At 36.6% G+C, this 17,422-nt stretch overlaps 1 protein-coding gene across 3 annotated transcripts in view; it reads right to left on the minus strand.

Moving 5' to 3' along the window:
• LOC125668084 (NADPH:adrenodoxin oxidoreductase, mitochondrial-like) overlaps positions 1-17,422 on the minus strand; it is a 25,924-nt gene continuing 8,502 nt past the window's right edge. For 2 of the 3 annotated variants that reach the window (XM_048901851.2, XM_048901850.2), the window contains exons 4-13: positions 17,280-17,402; positions 14,907-14,951; positions 14,581-14,649; positions 11,782-11,883; positions 10,799-10,991; positions 8,421-8,611; positions 8,268-8,333; positions 5,880-5,988; positions 1,119-1,289; positions 1-392 (exon numbers count right to left, since the gene is read on the minus strand). In XM_048901851.2, coding sequence (XP_048757808.1) covers positions 262-392; positions 1,119-1,289; positions 5,880-5,988; positions 8,268-8,333; positions 8,421-8,611; positions 10,799-10,991; positions 11,782-11,883; positions 14,581-14,649; positions 14,907-14,951; positions 17,280-17,402 — 1,200 coding nt within the window. In that variant the 3' untranslated portion in view covers positions 1-261. Of the gene's footprint in view, positions 393-1,118; positions 1,290-3,624; positions 3,693-5,879; positions 5,989-8,267; positions 8,334-8,420; positions 8,612-10,798; positions 10,992-11,781; positions 11,884-14,580; positions 14,650-14,906; positions 14,952-17,279; positions 17,403-17,422 lie in introns of those variants that run through there. The other variant, XM_048901853.2, reaches the window with a different exon arrangement.

The following is a 17,422-nucleotide window of genomic DNA, read 5'->3' on the forward strand; positions in this document are numbered from 1 at the left end:
ATCATTTTAAACTGTTTATTACATCACAGACAACATATTACATTGTGTGTTTCATCAAATAGATTGACAATCTTGATGCCCATTTTCGCTCTCGAGCTTTCAAACAATTCACTGCATTGTTCTCTTGAATTTCATGTAACTTCAAATCTTTGTAGATATGAATCCATACCTTCTACGCTTTACTTCCTGTTTGTTTTCGATGTTTGCCATAAAATGAAGTCTTTAATACACAACAGAAACTACGTTTACAACACGCCCACGTTAAGTGTGTGCGACTTTCAGCAGTTCTGAGATGTCCACAATCTTCTCTCTTGGTTTTCCTATGACAGTTCCTCGTCTGATTTCCTCCTCGTCGATCTTGTCCCAATCAGAAAACGTCACAATCTGTTTACCTACAGAAAATAGATGCATACTTTACATTCTGTTTACCTAAAGGGAAAACATCCCAATCCGTTTACCTGCTACCTATAGGAAAATACTGACAGGGAAAATGTCATAATCTGTTTTCCTACAGGGGAAATACCTATAGGGAAAGTATCACAATCTGTTTACCTACAGGGAAAATATCACAATCTGTTGGCTTACAGGGAAAATATCACAATCTGTTAACCTACACGGGAAATACCTAAAGGGAAATGTCATAATCTGTTGACCTACGAGGGAAATAGCACAATCTGTTTACCTACACGGGAAATACCTAAAGGGAAATGTCATAATCTGTTGACCTACGAGGGAAATATCACAATCTGTTTACCTACAGGGGAAATATCACAATCTGAAGATTCTAGCATGTCTTTAATCATTGTTTCCCTGTTCAGAGCTTTACCTGAAGATTCTAGCTGAAGTTTACCTGAAGATTGTAGCAGATTTTTACCTGAAGATTGTAGCAGAAATTTACATGAAGATTCTAGCAGAACTTTACCTGAAGATTCTAGCAGATTTTTACCTGAAAATTCTAGCAGAGATTTACCTCAAGATTCTATCAAGCAGAATTTTACCAGAAGATTGTAGCAGAATTTTACCTGAATATTCTAGCAGAGCTTTACCTGAAGATTGTAGCAGAGGTTTAGCTGAAGATTCTAGCAGAGTTTTACCTTAAGATTACAGCAGAACTTTACCTGAAGATTGTAATACATCTTTAATCATTTGGTTCCCTTGTTTTCCCTCTGTGCTGAGAACACCCTCAGATAAATCTTTCAAAATTATTTTCCCTGTTTCAAATCCTCCTGTCATGGTATTCAGAATTACCCCAACTGGTCCTGTGCTTACCCATCCACTACAGTACAGACCTAAAATAAACACAGCAGTACAGAAATAAAATTACAAACCTAAAACAAACTTAAAATGAGTTATACAACAATCCACTACAGTACAGACCTAAAATAAACATAACAGTACATAAACTAGAGGCCCATGAGCCACATTGCTCACCTGAGCAGCAGTTCCTAGCAATAAATAAGCTTGAGTAAAACTATCATTATACAAGCAGCTTGGTTCAGAAAAAAAACTCAAAGGTAACGACTAAAAATTAATTAATTATCAAACTTAATTATCAAATTTGACTACAAATTCAGCAATTATTATATGCCCTTGTAGATGGGTATGGCCTCTCATATCAACAACTTTCATCTACGGATGCTTTGTGCCATTTAGTTTGGTGCTTTATACATCTGCATGTAAAACTATGATCCTCTAGTGTGCCCCCACCCACCCCAGGGGTAATAATTTTTGCAAACTTGAATCTCCACTTTGTCAGGAAGCTTTCATGTAAATTTCGGCTTTTCTGGCCTAGTGGTTCTTGGGAAGATTTTTAAATGACCTCACCCTGTTTTTGCATTTTTGTGATTATCTCCCCTTTGAAGGGGGCATGGCCCTTCATTTGAACAAACTTGAATCCCCTTTACCTAAGGATAATTTGTTCGAAGTTTGATTGAAATTAGCCTAGTGGTTCTGGAAAAGAGGATTTCCCTAAATATATCTATGTAAAACTTTGATCCCCTATAATGGCCCCAACCTAACCCCAGGGGACATGATCTGAGCAAATTTAATTCTACTCTATATCATGAAGCTTTTTGGTAAATATCCACTCTTCTGGCCCAGTGGTTCTTGAGAAGAAGACTTTTAAAGATTTTCTTTAAATATTTGCATGTATAAATTTGATCCCCATTTGTTGTCCCAACATACCCCGGGGGTTATGATTTCAACAAACTTAAATCTCCACTGTCAGGAAGCTATCATGTAAATTCCAACTTTTCTGGTCCAGTGGTTCTTGAGAAGAAGATTTTTAAATCACCAACTCTATTTTTGCATATTCATGATTATCTCCCCTTTGAAAGAGGCATGGCTCTTCATTTGAACAAACTTGAAGGCAATTTACTCAAGGATACTTTGTACCAAGTTTGGTTGAAATTGGCCCAGTGGTTCTGGAGAAGTCTTTCTTCTTCTTGTCGTTCGCCTTCACACTTGGATTTTTGCTTACTCTACGAATCTGGTGATCTTCTGTAAGGCATCCACTATTCCATATAGTTTCTCCTGGATTGTTGTTGGGGATGGCCATGTCTCAATGTCTGGTGGTTCTTGCATGTCTGTAGAATGTGGGCTGTATCCTGTTCTGCCTCACCACAGGGACACACTCGAGTTGGTACGACTTTCATCACACTGTTTAGATGTTGGTTTAATCTGTTGTGTTCTGTCCTCAGTCTCAAGATCAGGTCTTGTCAGCTGTTGGTAACTATCTTGTTGCTGGAGTAGACAGTACAGAGATTTGATGATCGACTTCATCTCTGATAGGCAGACTGGCTTTTCCTCCTGTTGTTGTCCAGCACCATGTTTAGCTAAAATGTCAGCTTGTTCATGACTATAAACTCCACAGTGAGAAGGGATCCACTGTTGTATTGGCTTCTGAATAACGCCTGTTCTAGTAATGGTAGCTTGTAATTTGTCAAAGCCTGTAATGCAGAGAGGGTGTCTGTCAGGAAATCAACTGAGTTATTAACATTGTTAGTGATGGTACGTGCAGCATGGATGATGGCTTTTTCTTCAGCTTTGTGATTGGAACTATGCAGGCCTGTTGGTATTGCTTTGGATTGTTGTTTTCCGTTTGGATATTAGATGTAAATACCAGCTCCTCCGTTTTTCGTTGCATTCGTGGCTGATCCAGAACAAGTTGAAAATGTAAAAAGTTTACAGACGAATAGAGGGATTCACAGACAGACAGACGGACGCCAGACAAAAAGCGATCAGAAAAGCTCACTTCAGCTTTCAAATCAGGTGAGCTAATAACACAGATTAATCAAGCAATCCACTACAGTACAGACCTAAAACAAGCATTAAACTGGTTAACACGACAATCCACTACAGTACAGACCTAAAACAAGCATTAGACTGGTTAACACGACAATCCACTACAGTACAGACCTAAAACAAGCATTAGACTGGTTAACACGACAATCCACTACAGTACAGACCTAAAACAAGCATTAAACTGGTTAACACGACAATCCACTACAGTACAGACCTAAAACAAGCATTAAACTGGTTAACACGACAATCCACTACAGTACAGACCTAAAACAAAACATAACAACACAGATTAAAACAAGCATTAAACTGGTTAACACGACAATCCACTACAGTACAGACCTAAAACAAGCATTAAACTGGTTAACACGACAATCCACTACAGTACAGACCTAAAACAAAACATAACAACACAGATTAAAACAAGAATTAAACTGGTTAACACGACAATCCACTACAGACTTAAATTTAGAGGTATAGAAATAAGAGGCCCATGCGACATATTCATTTAAGCAGTCGTATTTCCCCATGTTAAACATTAAATTCTAATGGGTATGGCCCCACCCTAGACATGCACAGCATAGTAACTGTAGAACTGCAGTAAAAAATGTGCACGGTTATATGGTCATATGGGACTACATGTAAACATATAGGTTTCATTTCATTGAGAGAGGGTTATATGGTCATATGGGACTACATGTAAACATATAGGTTTCATTTCATTGAGAGAGGGTTATATGGTCATATGGGACTACATGTAAACATATAGGTTTCATTTCATTGAGAGAGGGTTATATGGTCATATGGGACTACATGTAAACATATAGGTTTCATTTCATTGAGAGAGGGTTATATGATCATATGGGACTACATGTAAACATATAGGTTTCATTTCATTGAGAGAGGGTTATATGATCATATGGGACTACATGTAAACATATAGGTTTCATTTCATTGAGAGAGGGTTATATGGTCATATGGGACTACATGTAAACATATAGGTTTCATTTCATTGAGAGAGGGTTATATGGTCATATGGGACTACATGTAAACATATAGGTTTCATTTCATTGAGAGAGGGTTATATGATCATATGGGACTACATGTAAACATATAGGTTTCATTTCATTGAGAGAGGGTTATATGATCATATGGGACTACATGTAAACATATAGGTTTCATTTCATTGAGAGAGGGTTATATGGTCATATGGGACTACATGTAAACATATAGGTTTCATTTCATTGAGAGAGGGTTATATGGTCATATGGGACTACATGTAAACATATAGGTTTCATTTCATTGAGAGAGGGTTATATGGTCATATGGGACTACATGTAAACATATAGGTTTCATTTCATTGAGAGAGGGTTATATGATCATATGGGACTACATGTAAACATATAGGTTTCATTTCATTGAGAGAGGGTTATATGATCATATGGGACTACATGTAAACATATAGGTTTCATTTCATAGAGAGAGATAGCAACGAATCAAACAAAATTTTGAAAAATAAGAGGAAGGATGGGTGTTTCTTGAGGTTTTCATGAGTGTCCAAATGGCGGGAGAGTGTCCAAACGGTGGCTAACAGGCGTAATCTAATATAATCTGAGGTCACTAACACATTTGCGGTGCACAAGATCTAACAACCCCATGATCAGCAGAATGACCCTACAACAAAAGGCAAAATGATTCATTGTCGGACATCTCTCTCTCTCTCTCTCTCTCTCTCTCGGGAGGAGTGGACGAAAAAAATTATATAGACAACAATGACACCACCACCATCAATAACAAATACAACTCTTTCAATAGTCACAATACCACTACCAACCAAAACAACAATAACAAATACTGTGATCATAATAAATCTTTTAAAAGAATTTATACAACATAACAAGTAAAAGACAAAGTAGAAGATTAAAATGTTTTGCTTAAAGGGTCAAGAGAACCTTTGCGGTCATAACTGGACCACAGAAGAAGAAAGAGGAGGAGAGGAGGAGTTAAAAAACGGTCAGTTTGTATGTACATGATGTTTCCAAATAGTTGCTGCATGGGGGACGACAATTTGGGATGTTAGGTTATACCCAAATTGTCGCCGGTGACGATTTAGGACGGGCGACAATTTGGGGTGTTACATAAGAAACCCCAAATCGTCGCCGTTCCAAAATTGTTGCCAGCGACGATTTGGGATGGGTGACGATTTGGGGTGTAACATACCCCACCTTAATTTTACTAATTCCCTTTTGCAATGGGACATTGATGAGTCGATCATGACCCATCCTTTGAACAAACTTGAATTCTCTACCCAAGCACACTTTGTACCAAATTTAGTTAAAATAGACCATACGGCTTGTTATCTAAGAAGTAAGAAATGTGGCAAGTTTATAGATGGACAATTGTTTTTTCATCAAAAGCTCATGTGAGCTAACAATGCATACTATGATCTGCCGATCACGCTGTTTAAGCTGGTGTAACTTAAAAGTTAAAAATCCTAGAAATCGCAGGACATGAAGGTTACAAAAGCATGCTATTTTTTTTTTTTTTACAGGATATCACGACAGTTTCGAATTCCATACCTGGCCTGTCCAGGACTCTTCCTTTGTTATTCGGAATGATGCCCTTCCTCTCATCAAATGGTAGACCTAGATCTATGGGCACACTCTTGTATCCTATACTTCTGAAAACCTGTAATCATACCTTCTTAGTAAAAGTTTAAACTTCCAACTGAGCAGTCTGAGTCATTGCATAAACTGACATGTACTTAAGACAAAGCTCTGCATTCTATTAAGTATACAGTCCATGCCAATCAAAAAAGTATGAGATTATCTTAAATGTAATTGTGTAATGTAAAGCACCCTAAAGAGGCCCATGGGCCATATCGCTCACCTGAGTCACCTTGGCTCATATCTAGAGATTTTCCCTATATATATATATATTCGTTTATAAAACTTTGATTCCTATTGTGGCCCCAATCTACTCCCAGGGGCCATGATTTTTACAAACTTGAATCTGCACTATGTCAGGAAGCTTTCAAGTAAATGTAAACTTTTCTGGCCCAGTGATTCTTCAGAAGAAGATTTTTAATGATTTTCCGTACATATTTGTATGTAAAAACTAAGATCCCCTACTGTGGCCCCATCTTAGGCCTTACCCTCGAGGACCAAACTTGAATCTGCACTATGTCTGAAAGTTTTCTTGTAAATGTAAACTTCTTTGGCCCAATGGTTCTTAAGAAGATTTTTAAAAAAAAAATCTATTTATTGGTATGTAAAATTTTGATCCCTTATTGTAGCCTCATCTTAGCCCCAGGGGTCATGAGTTTAACAAACTTGAATCTGCACTATGTTAGGAAGCTTCCAAGTAAATCTCAGCTTTTCTGGCTCCGTGTTTCTTGAGAAGATTTTTAAATGATCCCGCCCTATTTTTGGAATTTTTGTGATTATCTCCCATTTGAAGGGGGTATGGCCCTTCATTTGAACAAACTTGAAAGCCCTTTACCCAAGGATGTTTTTGGACAAGTTTGGTAATAATTGGCCCAGTGGTTCTGAAGAAGAAGGCGAAAATGTAAAAAAGTTTATAGACAGACAACGGACAACTGGCGATCAGAAAAGCTCACTTGAGCTTTCATCTCCAGTGAGCTAAAAATGAGAAGTGTTTGTGAAATACTGATGCCCCAAAATGGCCAAACTCCAAGGTCATGAGGTTAAACATTTGGTACGATAAGAAAAGTCTTGTTACAAGGAATACATGTGAAATATTAAAGCCCTATCACCATCCGTTCAAAAGTTATGGCCAAGATTAAAGCTTTTACTGACAAACAGACAATCTAATTAAAATTAGACGTTAGATCCACTCACATACTCGTATAGTGAGTATGTGAGCGGATCTAACATCTAATTTTAATTAAATTGACAAACAGACAGCCTCTGATTATGGGGGCATAAAAATATATTCCAAGTGTTAAGGTAGTATCAGCCATCATTAAGCTGTGACATATTTTCTTTCTTAAATAAAAAGTCTTAGGTTAAAAGATGTGACAGGGGTTTTTGTCAAACATCAAAGAAAATTAGGAAATTGTTGGGAATCAAAATCCTTGCAATACGCAAATCTTCAAGTTGTTTACAAAGGCCTTAGCTTGAAAACTGTGAGACGAGTGAGACAAACTATGTAAACACTTTGTAATATTTCTCAAAATGGACTAAGTTCAACAACCTGTAATTTTCTCAAAAATTGAAGAAAATCAATATCCTCACCACATGCACACCTTCAATACCTAGATAAAAGTTTATGAAATAAGAAAGTTTTCACTTGAAAACTGTGGGAAGACTTGGATGGACAAATCATGTACCCTCTATATAACATTAAATTTTCAAATAAAGGGGCACAACTCCTGCAAGAGGTAGATAGCAACATAATTTAGAGTAACTCACACTGAAGCTATACAGCTAGTTATATGATAAAGAAAATAGCAACAGAAACCCCTGAATGGACAGACAGATATTGCTGTACCATAACACATCCTGTCTAAAGATGGGAGTATAAAAATGATTTTCTGGAAACAAAGGTTTGACAACCAAAGTTTACCAAATTTTAGGAGCAATTAGTGGATGAGATTTTAGTTAATGATAAGCCAATATTTAGAACTGAGATAAAAACAGTACAAACAGTATCCTGTAAAATAATTGTAAACCAACTTTTATTCGCGAGGACTTCATTTCGTGATTTACTAGTGATGAACTGGTTAATGGCGACTAATTTATGCTACTGAGATTATCTTAAACAAACACAAAAGACATTAAAGGACTGGTTTACGATGAGAAATATTTGTGATGATGATGTTCTCGCGAAATTCGTGAAAAGCAAAATTTCTTGCACTTGGGTAAAAGTTGGTTTACAGAAACTCTTATCAAAGGGACGTAACCCCTGATCTTTAACAGACAATTGATAAAGGAGAAATTCCTTACCAGTCCACACTCAATGTCTTCTGTTTCTTCGGTCGATACCGCTGATTTGTTTACCAGATCATCTCCCTGATAGTAAACAAAACAATTATCAATAAAACATTAAACAATGAATGAAATTATCCCATCAATATTGCTTTGATATTCATAGTATACCTGTAACTGATTAACACAGAATTTGACCCCTGTGACCTTTCCTGCCTTCTCAATGATCTCTGTGGGACTGAGTCTAAACCTAAGCTCCCATTCTTTGGATGCCTGGGCCCATAGGCTGGCGTCTGCATCGGAGGTCTCCATGCTGGTCTTGTACAGGAGTTCTGTTAGCCGCTTTCTGGGACGGGGGAGATCTATGAATGAATTCAGTAGTCAGCACTGGGACATAGATTACTATATGTACACATACACCAGCGTTTTTAAAATTTAGCGCTAATGTAGCTTCTGGAATGATTACTAGTTACATGTAACAACAAGTTTCTCTGTGTACACGTATCGGTACAGGGATTTACATTTTGGTGCTGATCATTTTTAGTTAGAACACCTAGACCTATGTCAAAATATAAATCCCATTAAAATCAGTACACATACACTATTAGGAGGGTTTACGGGTGATATGGGGGGGGGGGGGGGGGGGGATTGGTGTTCCCCTTTTGTTAGTATAACATGCATTTTATAATACATCACACCATGCCATATATAATCATTAATAGACTATCAGACATGATAACGTAATGTAGAGTTTTATGAATTCAATGTTGATTTCTGATGCTTAACAATAAATCACCGTCAGCTCACTTATCAGCCATTTCCATCAGAAACCCCACTTGAATATTCATTCCTTCACCCCCTCCCCTTTGATAATTCTTGGATCCTCTCCCAGTATTGTACCCCGAGTCATATTCTTACACTGGTTGTCATTGTAACAATAGAGCATACTAGTATCTACTGTAAAAATAGGTTTAGTTTTCCTTTTAAAGGTACAATTTACTCAAGTATAGATAAATCCTCATTGTTTTGTCAATAAGCAAGAGGTTGCAAGCACACAGACACCAACACCACATTAGACTTAGTCTAGAGGTAGAGTGTTCGCCCCCACATGTGGAAGGTCAGGGTTCGAATCCCTGAGTAGTTAAAACAAGTAGTGACAGTTCCATCGCCAAACGCTCGGCATCAGGTGTGAATGTCACAGGTCCTCGGAAATGACCTTAAAAATGGATGTCCCGTGTCACAGTAGGTGTGGCACGCTAAAGAACCCTCACTGCTCAATGGCCCTAAGCACCGAGCAAAGACCTAAATTTGAAGTCCTTCACTGGTCTTGGCGACTTCTCCATATTAGTGAAAAATTCTTGAGAGGGACGTTAAACAAGATACAATCAATCAATCAATTTACCAACAAACTGTGTCAAATGTAAACTATCATTCACGTGCCAGACATACCCACAAGATCTGCATACAGAAAAAGAAGCTGTTGAGTTGTAGAAATTGTTTCCTTTTGATAGTACACAAGTAGAGAAAAAAAAGTGTCCAAAATCACCCTTTTTCTTCTAAATATTTGTTATTACATTGTCGGAAACCCACGGCTGATTATGCTTCCTTCCTCTCTCCATCATCCGTGGGTCCATTCATTCCTACTCGCTCATTCTCATGAATAATTAATGAGGCAATTTGATTGGGCACTCATAGTATACCCTGAGCAAATTTGTCCAATCAACAAGACGCTTTCAGTGCTATTACATTTTTTTTTCAAAAACAAAAACCAAAAAAAACCCTTCACTTGCTATTTGAACTGTAGTTTGTTATCATACATATGTCCTTTCTATGTATTTAATAATCTATTATACATTAGGTGCTATATATTAATAATAAAAATTATGCATTTTAATTCTGACACTATGAATATTTTATTCACATGTATGTGCACATCGATTTTATATTATCTTTTCTCTCACATTTTTAAAGCGCTTTAGAGAACTAATGTTTATATGGCGTTATGTAAATCTTTTAATTACGTCAATTACAATTACAATTTCGGTATACAATTGTGATAGCAAAGTTAAGTTAATGCTACCTTTAAAAACAGAAGAGTTCCGTTATTATAACAATTGCTTTGATTAGACGATATTTTTAAATATCTATTTATGAGAACGAGGAGTAGGAATGAATGGACCCATTGGTGATGGAGAGAGGAACGAAGCGTAATCAACCGTGGGTTTCCGATGATGTTGTTATCATGTACTATCCATTTCATGTGCTCACAATGTATGTATGCTAGATGAATTGTAAAATACTGATTTTATCACCCCAGCTTTTTTTGTTCAAATCTATTCTTACTCAGTTTTGATTACAGTTTTTAGTCCATTCTGTATAAATGTTATGGTTAGATTACATTTACATCAGTTTTGATTTCACATTTTTGGTCAACAGTGAAAATAGCGAAAATAACACTGTAATAAAACCATACACATAATCATTTCCAGATTTCTTAAAACCCATTAGCTGCCACGTTACAAGATATGATGTGGTAACTCACGACGTGCCTTTTATAACCTGGTTGAGATTATATACATCGTCTTTGTGTATGACGGGTCTACAGCCCGGTAATCGGGTCATCTCCCTCAGCTCTTTGATGGTAAAGGCCACTTGGAGGGGGCCCCGTCTACCCACAAGGTACACCTTTTTCACTCGACTTCTTGAGAGAGCTTCCAGTGCATGCTGAGATATGTCTGTTTTCTGAAATAGAGACAAATATTTCAAACTCTGAAAAAGAGCAGACTATGTTTTTCAGCAATATTTTAAATAACGATTCCTTTTGTGTGGATTAGTTTTGAAAATTTGTTCCTATGAGGATTTATTTGAGAGTTGGTAAGGAAAATGCTGGCCTGCTGGATATCCCATGATGGCTAATGAATTCTAGAGCCAATCCATCAAATTGTCAAGATTTTTTTTTTTTGGCAAACAAAAGTTTAAACTATGATATATCATTAAAAAATTTTAATTCTGAAAGTCTGTTTTGTTCGAGTTCGTGATCTTGACATTTACATGTGGTCCATTAAATCTAATGTGATGATGTGAAAGTCTTGATGAACACAATCCTCAACATTGAGGCAGAAGACTGTTGATTTTTGAAATCTGATAATCAAATTTTGTTTGGTCAACTACAGTTAAACTTCGGTATCTGGAACACTGATATCTCGAATACCATGGATAAGTCGAAGTGATTTGGAATTCCCAACCACTTATTCTTTAAAGTATTTTACCTTCAATATCTCCAATCATAGGATATTTCAAAAGTTTTTTCTTGTCCCATCGAGTTCAAGATAACGAGGTTTGACTGTATATTCTTTAATTGTCTTGTAGTCCTTTTATAATAAGTAATCTGCAGGATGAAATGTCTGATGGGTTTTGATTTCATTTTTAGCAAAGCTGTTCTGGTGATTTTTCTCTCATTTCACAAAGTCTGTCCACAAGCAAAATTCAAAAGCTTTCACCATACTGATTCTCAAGTGCAGCACAGACATACCTGCAGTATATTTATTGGCGTCAACAAAATCCTAGCCACATCTAGTGCTACGTTACCCTGGCCCAAGATGACAACATTCTCCACGTCTAAATCCACACTGAGCTGTAAAACACAAAAATTAAAAATGACGACATTCTCCACGTCTAAATCCACACTGAGCTGTAAAACACAACAAGAGGTACTGTGAGCAATGCTCACTAAGAATACCCCCCGCTTACCCCAATCTCCCAAAGGGTGTTGGTAATAGGTATAAACTACCTCTTTTCTGAGTGTAAAAAACAAATGGCATGACAAACCGAACCATATTGCTACTTCGATGTCCAGTGCGCGTGACCTTTGACCTTTTGACCCCAAAATCGATAGGGAACATCTTCATCCCATAGGTAGTCCATATATATGATATGGTGACTGTAGGTAGAAAGGATAATGCTTTAGAGCCCGGAAACCATATTGCTACTTCGATGTCCAGTGCGCTTGACCTTTGACCTTTTGACCCCAAAATCAATAGGGAACATCTTCATCCCATGGGTAGTCCATATGTATGATATGGTAACTGTAGGTGGAAAGGATAATGCTTTAGAGCCTGGAAACCATTGCGTCTACAGACGGACGGACAACCTGATTCCAGTATACCCTCCACAACTTGTTGCGGGGGGTATAATAATTATCTTCACGCCTTTATTTTTCCTTAATGAGTACCCATTGAAATGTGACCCTGACCTTTTACATTGTGATATAAAGGATACTTTCTTCTCATTATGAAGAACACTGTACTATGTTTATCATAGCCTTCTTAGTACTTTTCATCCTTTCCACAAGGTGCTGATGGATGAAGAGACATTTAGCACAATGTCATAATGCAATCTATGACCATCCTAGCCCTATAGACATACTGTTCCTATCTTATTTTGTGCCTAATAATTACCCATACAAGTTTGACCTCTGACCTTGAAAAACAACAGGCTTCTTCCTGTAATCATTAGGAACATTTGTACAGCGTTTCTTTAAGGCCATCATTAAAAATATTTTTGTTTAATGTCCTCCGACCCACATTTTTCAAGGTGGGTCGGTAGGTAGTTTTTTTTGGGGGGGGGGGGGGCATCATGGAATTTCCTTATATTTTCTTTTAAAATAAGGAGAATTTTCTATTATTCAAGGGAACCAACAAAAAAAAAAGAAAAAAAAGAATTGAATTTCAAATTGCTGAAAAAAAGGATCGGGTCGGAGTGCATCAAACAAATCAATTTTTATTTTTGGCCTAATCAGGTCCACAAGGTAAACAAACATATCTAATGAACATCAAACAAGGAAACCATATTCTAATCAGAGTACAGAATGTACCCCTAGGAGTGGAACTTTTCAAACACTAAAGATAAATAGTTATGTATCAAAGTAATTCTGTTGGGGTTTTTTTAAATTCTAATTTTGATTTATTTTCACAAAATTTGCATAGCTAACATTGATTCAATAAATTTATACATTCATTTACTATTATATGCAGAGATTAAGGCATGTTATAGTGCATGCCTTGAAGTTCAACCTTCTAATCAGCGAAGCATTTGTCTATATAGTGCCTATCTGAAGCCTATCTTATTCGTAAGTACACAATAAATTGGGAAAAAAATCTGTTTCATACAAGAGGTACTGTGAGCAATGCTCACTAAGAATACCCCCCGCTTACCCCAATCTCCCAAAGGGTGTTGGTAATGGGTATAAACTACCTCTTTTCTGAGTGTAAAAAACAAATGGCATGACAAACCGAACCATATTGCTACTTCGATGTCCAGTGCGCGTGACCTTTGACCTTTTGACCCCAAAATCGATAGGGAACATCTTCATCCCATGGGTAGTCCATATGTATGATATGGTGACTGTAGGTGGAAAGGATAACGCTTTAGAGCCCGGAAACCATATTGCTACTGCGATGTCCAGTGCGCTTGACCTTTGACCTTTTGACCCCAAAATCAATAGGGAACATCTTCATCCCATGGGTAGTCCATATGTATGATATGGTGACTGTAGGTGGAAAGGATAACGCTTTAGAGCCCTGAAACCATATTGCTACTTCGATGTCCAGTGTGCTTGACCTTTGACCTTTTGACCCCAAAATCGATAGGGAACATCTTCATCCCATGGGTAGTCCATATGTATGATATGGTGACGGTAGGTGGAAAGGATAATGCTTTAGAGCCCGGAAACCATATTGCTACTTCGATGTCCAGTGCGCGTGACCTTTGACCTTTAGACCCCAAAATCGATAGGGAACATCTTCATCCCATGGGTAGTCCATATGTATGATATGGTGACTGTAGGTGGAAAGGATAACGCTTTAGAGCCCGGAAACCATATTGCTACTTCGATGTCCAGTGCGCTTGACCTTTGGACCCCAAAATCGATAGGGAACATCTTCATCCCATGGGTAGTCCATATGTATGATATGGTGACGGTAGGTGGAAAGGATAATGCTTTAGAGTCCGGAAACCATTGCGTCTACAGACGGACGGACGGACGGACAGACAGACGGACAACCCGATTCCAGTATACCCCCCCCACAACTTGTTGCGGGGGGTATAAAAAGTACAAAATGACGACATTCTCCATGTCTAAATCCACACTGAGCTGTGAAAAACAAAATTACAAGATACCTTTATAGAGATACCAGACGAATTAAAGTACTACAACATTATTAGTCTGGGCCAATCTCACTCTTTCACTTTCTTTGGATCCGACCATTAAATCTCAAGATAACTATTTTCAAAACTAAAAGATGGAACACTGTACCTATTTCCGAGAACGTACCTCTCTGTCTTGGGGCAGTCCGTTGAACCAACCAACAAAAGATCTGGCCGAAATCACATTGGAAGCATTCTGTTTACAAAAATAATCACAGAAATACATATATTATATCAAACATACTGAATGAAAATTCATGAAAGGTGGTAATTTAATTGAACTATACCTATATATTCCTCTCTATATAGATTGTGTTAGTACATGTATTTCCACATTAACAATATCAAGTACACTTTTCTCAAAATCTGTGAACATAGAATCTGGCATGACAAAATACACATAAAATCCTTAATAATTATTGCACATTAATAAACCTCTACTTGCATGCTTACCTCCCCTTTAATGGCCAGTGTTCTGTCGTCATCAGCACCATAGGACTGAAAGAGGCAAAGTCATTTTTAGTTCCTTTGACTTCTGAAATTCACAGATAAATTTAAACATATTACAAAAGTATGAAAAATCCTACCTAAAATACTACTTCCTTGATATTTGGATAGCCTAGTCAAAACAAATCTTGCTGTGTGAGACTGATAAACCCTCTGTATGGGAACTTAATACGAGTTCTTAAAATGCTCAGCAGCTCTTAACAACAGTTACTGTACTCGGAGTCTAAATCTATGTGATAATATTTACATCTATAGCCGTTTTCTCTGTGACAACCCTTTGATGCAATGTGTTAGTTCCAATACGTTAGTTTCCCCATATACTACATCAGCGTGTATATTTCTCATTCATATGCAAATAAGCAATATGTCATGAAGTCAATGGGCGGGGACTAAGAAATTAACATGGAATACCATGTGTATTTCAATTTCTACTGGGCAGTATTTTTGATGTGTCAATTTTATATTTTCATTTCTATTTCAAATATGAATACTCTGTATTAGAAATATATTTACAAAAATATGCATACATGTATCATTGACACATACATGTATAGGTATATAGTATACATACATATCCAATCCAGGGAGCCCCTGGCATCCTAGGTGAGGATTATTTGGGGGTCTCTGCGGAGACATGACCCCAAATAGCATATGTATGTCAGCTAAAAATAAAAGATATTGATATTGGGGGGGGGGGGGATACACTGTATTAGGAACATACAGATGTCAAGTTTAACAGTTCATAAGATATACAGCTGTCATGTTTAACAGTTCATAAGATATACAGCTGTCATGTTAAACAGTTCATAAGATATACAGCTGTCATGTTTAACAGTTCATAAGATATACAGATGTCATGTTAAACAGTTCATAAGATATACAGCTGTCATGTTTAACAGTTCATAAGATATACAGATGTCATGTTTAACAGTTCATAAGATATACAGCTGTCATGTTAAACAGTTCATAAGATATACAGCTGTCAAGTTTAACAGTTCATAAGATATACAGATGTCATGTTTAACAGTTCATAAGATATACAGCTGTCATGTTAAACAGTTCATAAGATATACAGCTGTCATGTTTAACAGTTCATAAGATATACAGATGTCATGTTTAACAGTTCATAAGATATACAGATGTCATGTTAAACAGTTCATAAGATATACAGCTGTCAAGTTTAACAGTTCATAAGATATACAGATGTCATGTTTAACAGTTCATAAGATATACAGCTGTCATGTTTAACAGTTCATAAGATATACAGCTGTCATGTTTAACAGTTCATAAGATATACAGATGTCATGTTTAACAGTTCATATGATATACAGCTGTCATGTTTAACAGTTCATATGATATACAGATGTCATGTTTAACAGTTCATAAGATATACAGCTGTCATGTTTAACAGTTCATAAGATATACAGATTTGGATGTCATGTTAAACAGAATTCATAAGACATTCAGATGTGTAACTTGGATTTAATGAATACACCTAAAAAAAACTTGTACACAATTGGTCTGGTCTTCAATTACTCTATCAGGACTTTCTTGCATTTGAGTTGTAATGACCAAGGTTAAAATTGTGAAAAATTAGACAAAATGATTATATTGAACAACTAAATATGTTTGATTTTTATTGTATATATATATATATATATATATATGTTTGATTTTTATTGTATATATATATATATATATATATGTTTGATTTTTATTGTATATATATATATATATATATGTTTGATTTTTATTGTATATATATATATATATGTTTGATTTTTATTGTGTATATATATATATATATATATATATATATATATGGGGTCCTTTGTGAGCCATCACATGACAAAAACCCAAAATATTTCAGGGATTTTTTTAAGGTTTGTAGGGGGCTGAAATAAGGCCCCATTCCCAATGCTAAAAAGCAGGTATTTTTTTACTATTTTTGCTTTGAAATTCCCAAACAATGAAAACAAATCAAGCAGGGTAGCCAAATCGTTCATAAATCTTCTTTACAGGTCCACAAATTACAATTTTTGCTTCAAAATTCTTCAGTAAAGCTAATTTTTTGGCCTCTGCTTATTTCAATTAGGCAAGCTTTGGCAAAATTGGAAGTCAGATGGAGCACAATTATTCCTTAAAGTACTCCGAATTGGGGGTTTTCCCTATTTCTTTGTATGTAACAATTTTCCCAATTTCAAGCAAATGTAGTTATTTTTCCCAATTGGAAAGGCCCTGGCCCTTGAAATCAAGGCCTCAAAAAACCCTGTATTTCATGTTCTATGAGATGACTCGATGTGTTTGACAGAAGTTTACCAGTACAACAGCTGTGTAGGCTCTCTGAAGATCTTCTACGAAGACATCTTTACCGACTTCCACGTTACCCATGAATGTGCACCTCTCATTTCTGGCAGTGGTGGTAAAAGTATGAATGACATTCTACAAAGGGCAAAACTCAG

Source organism: Ostrea edulis, chromosome 4 (genome assembly GCF_947568905.1).
Source record: "Ostrea edulis chromosome 4, xbOstEdul1.1, whole genome shotgun sequence".
In the NCBI taxonomy this organism is placed as follows: Eukaryota; Metazoa; Mollusca; class Bivalvia; order Ostreida; family Ostreidae; genus Ostrea; species Ostrea edulis.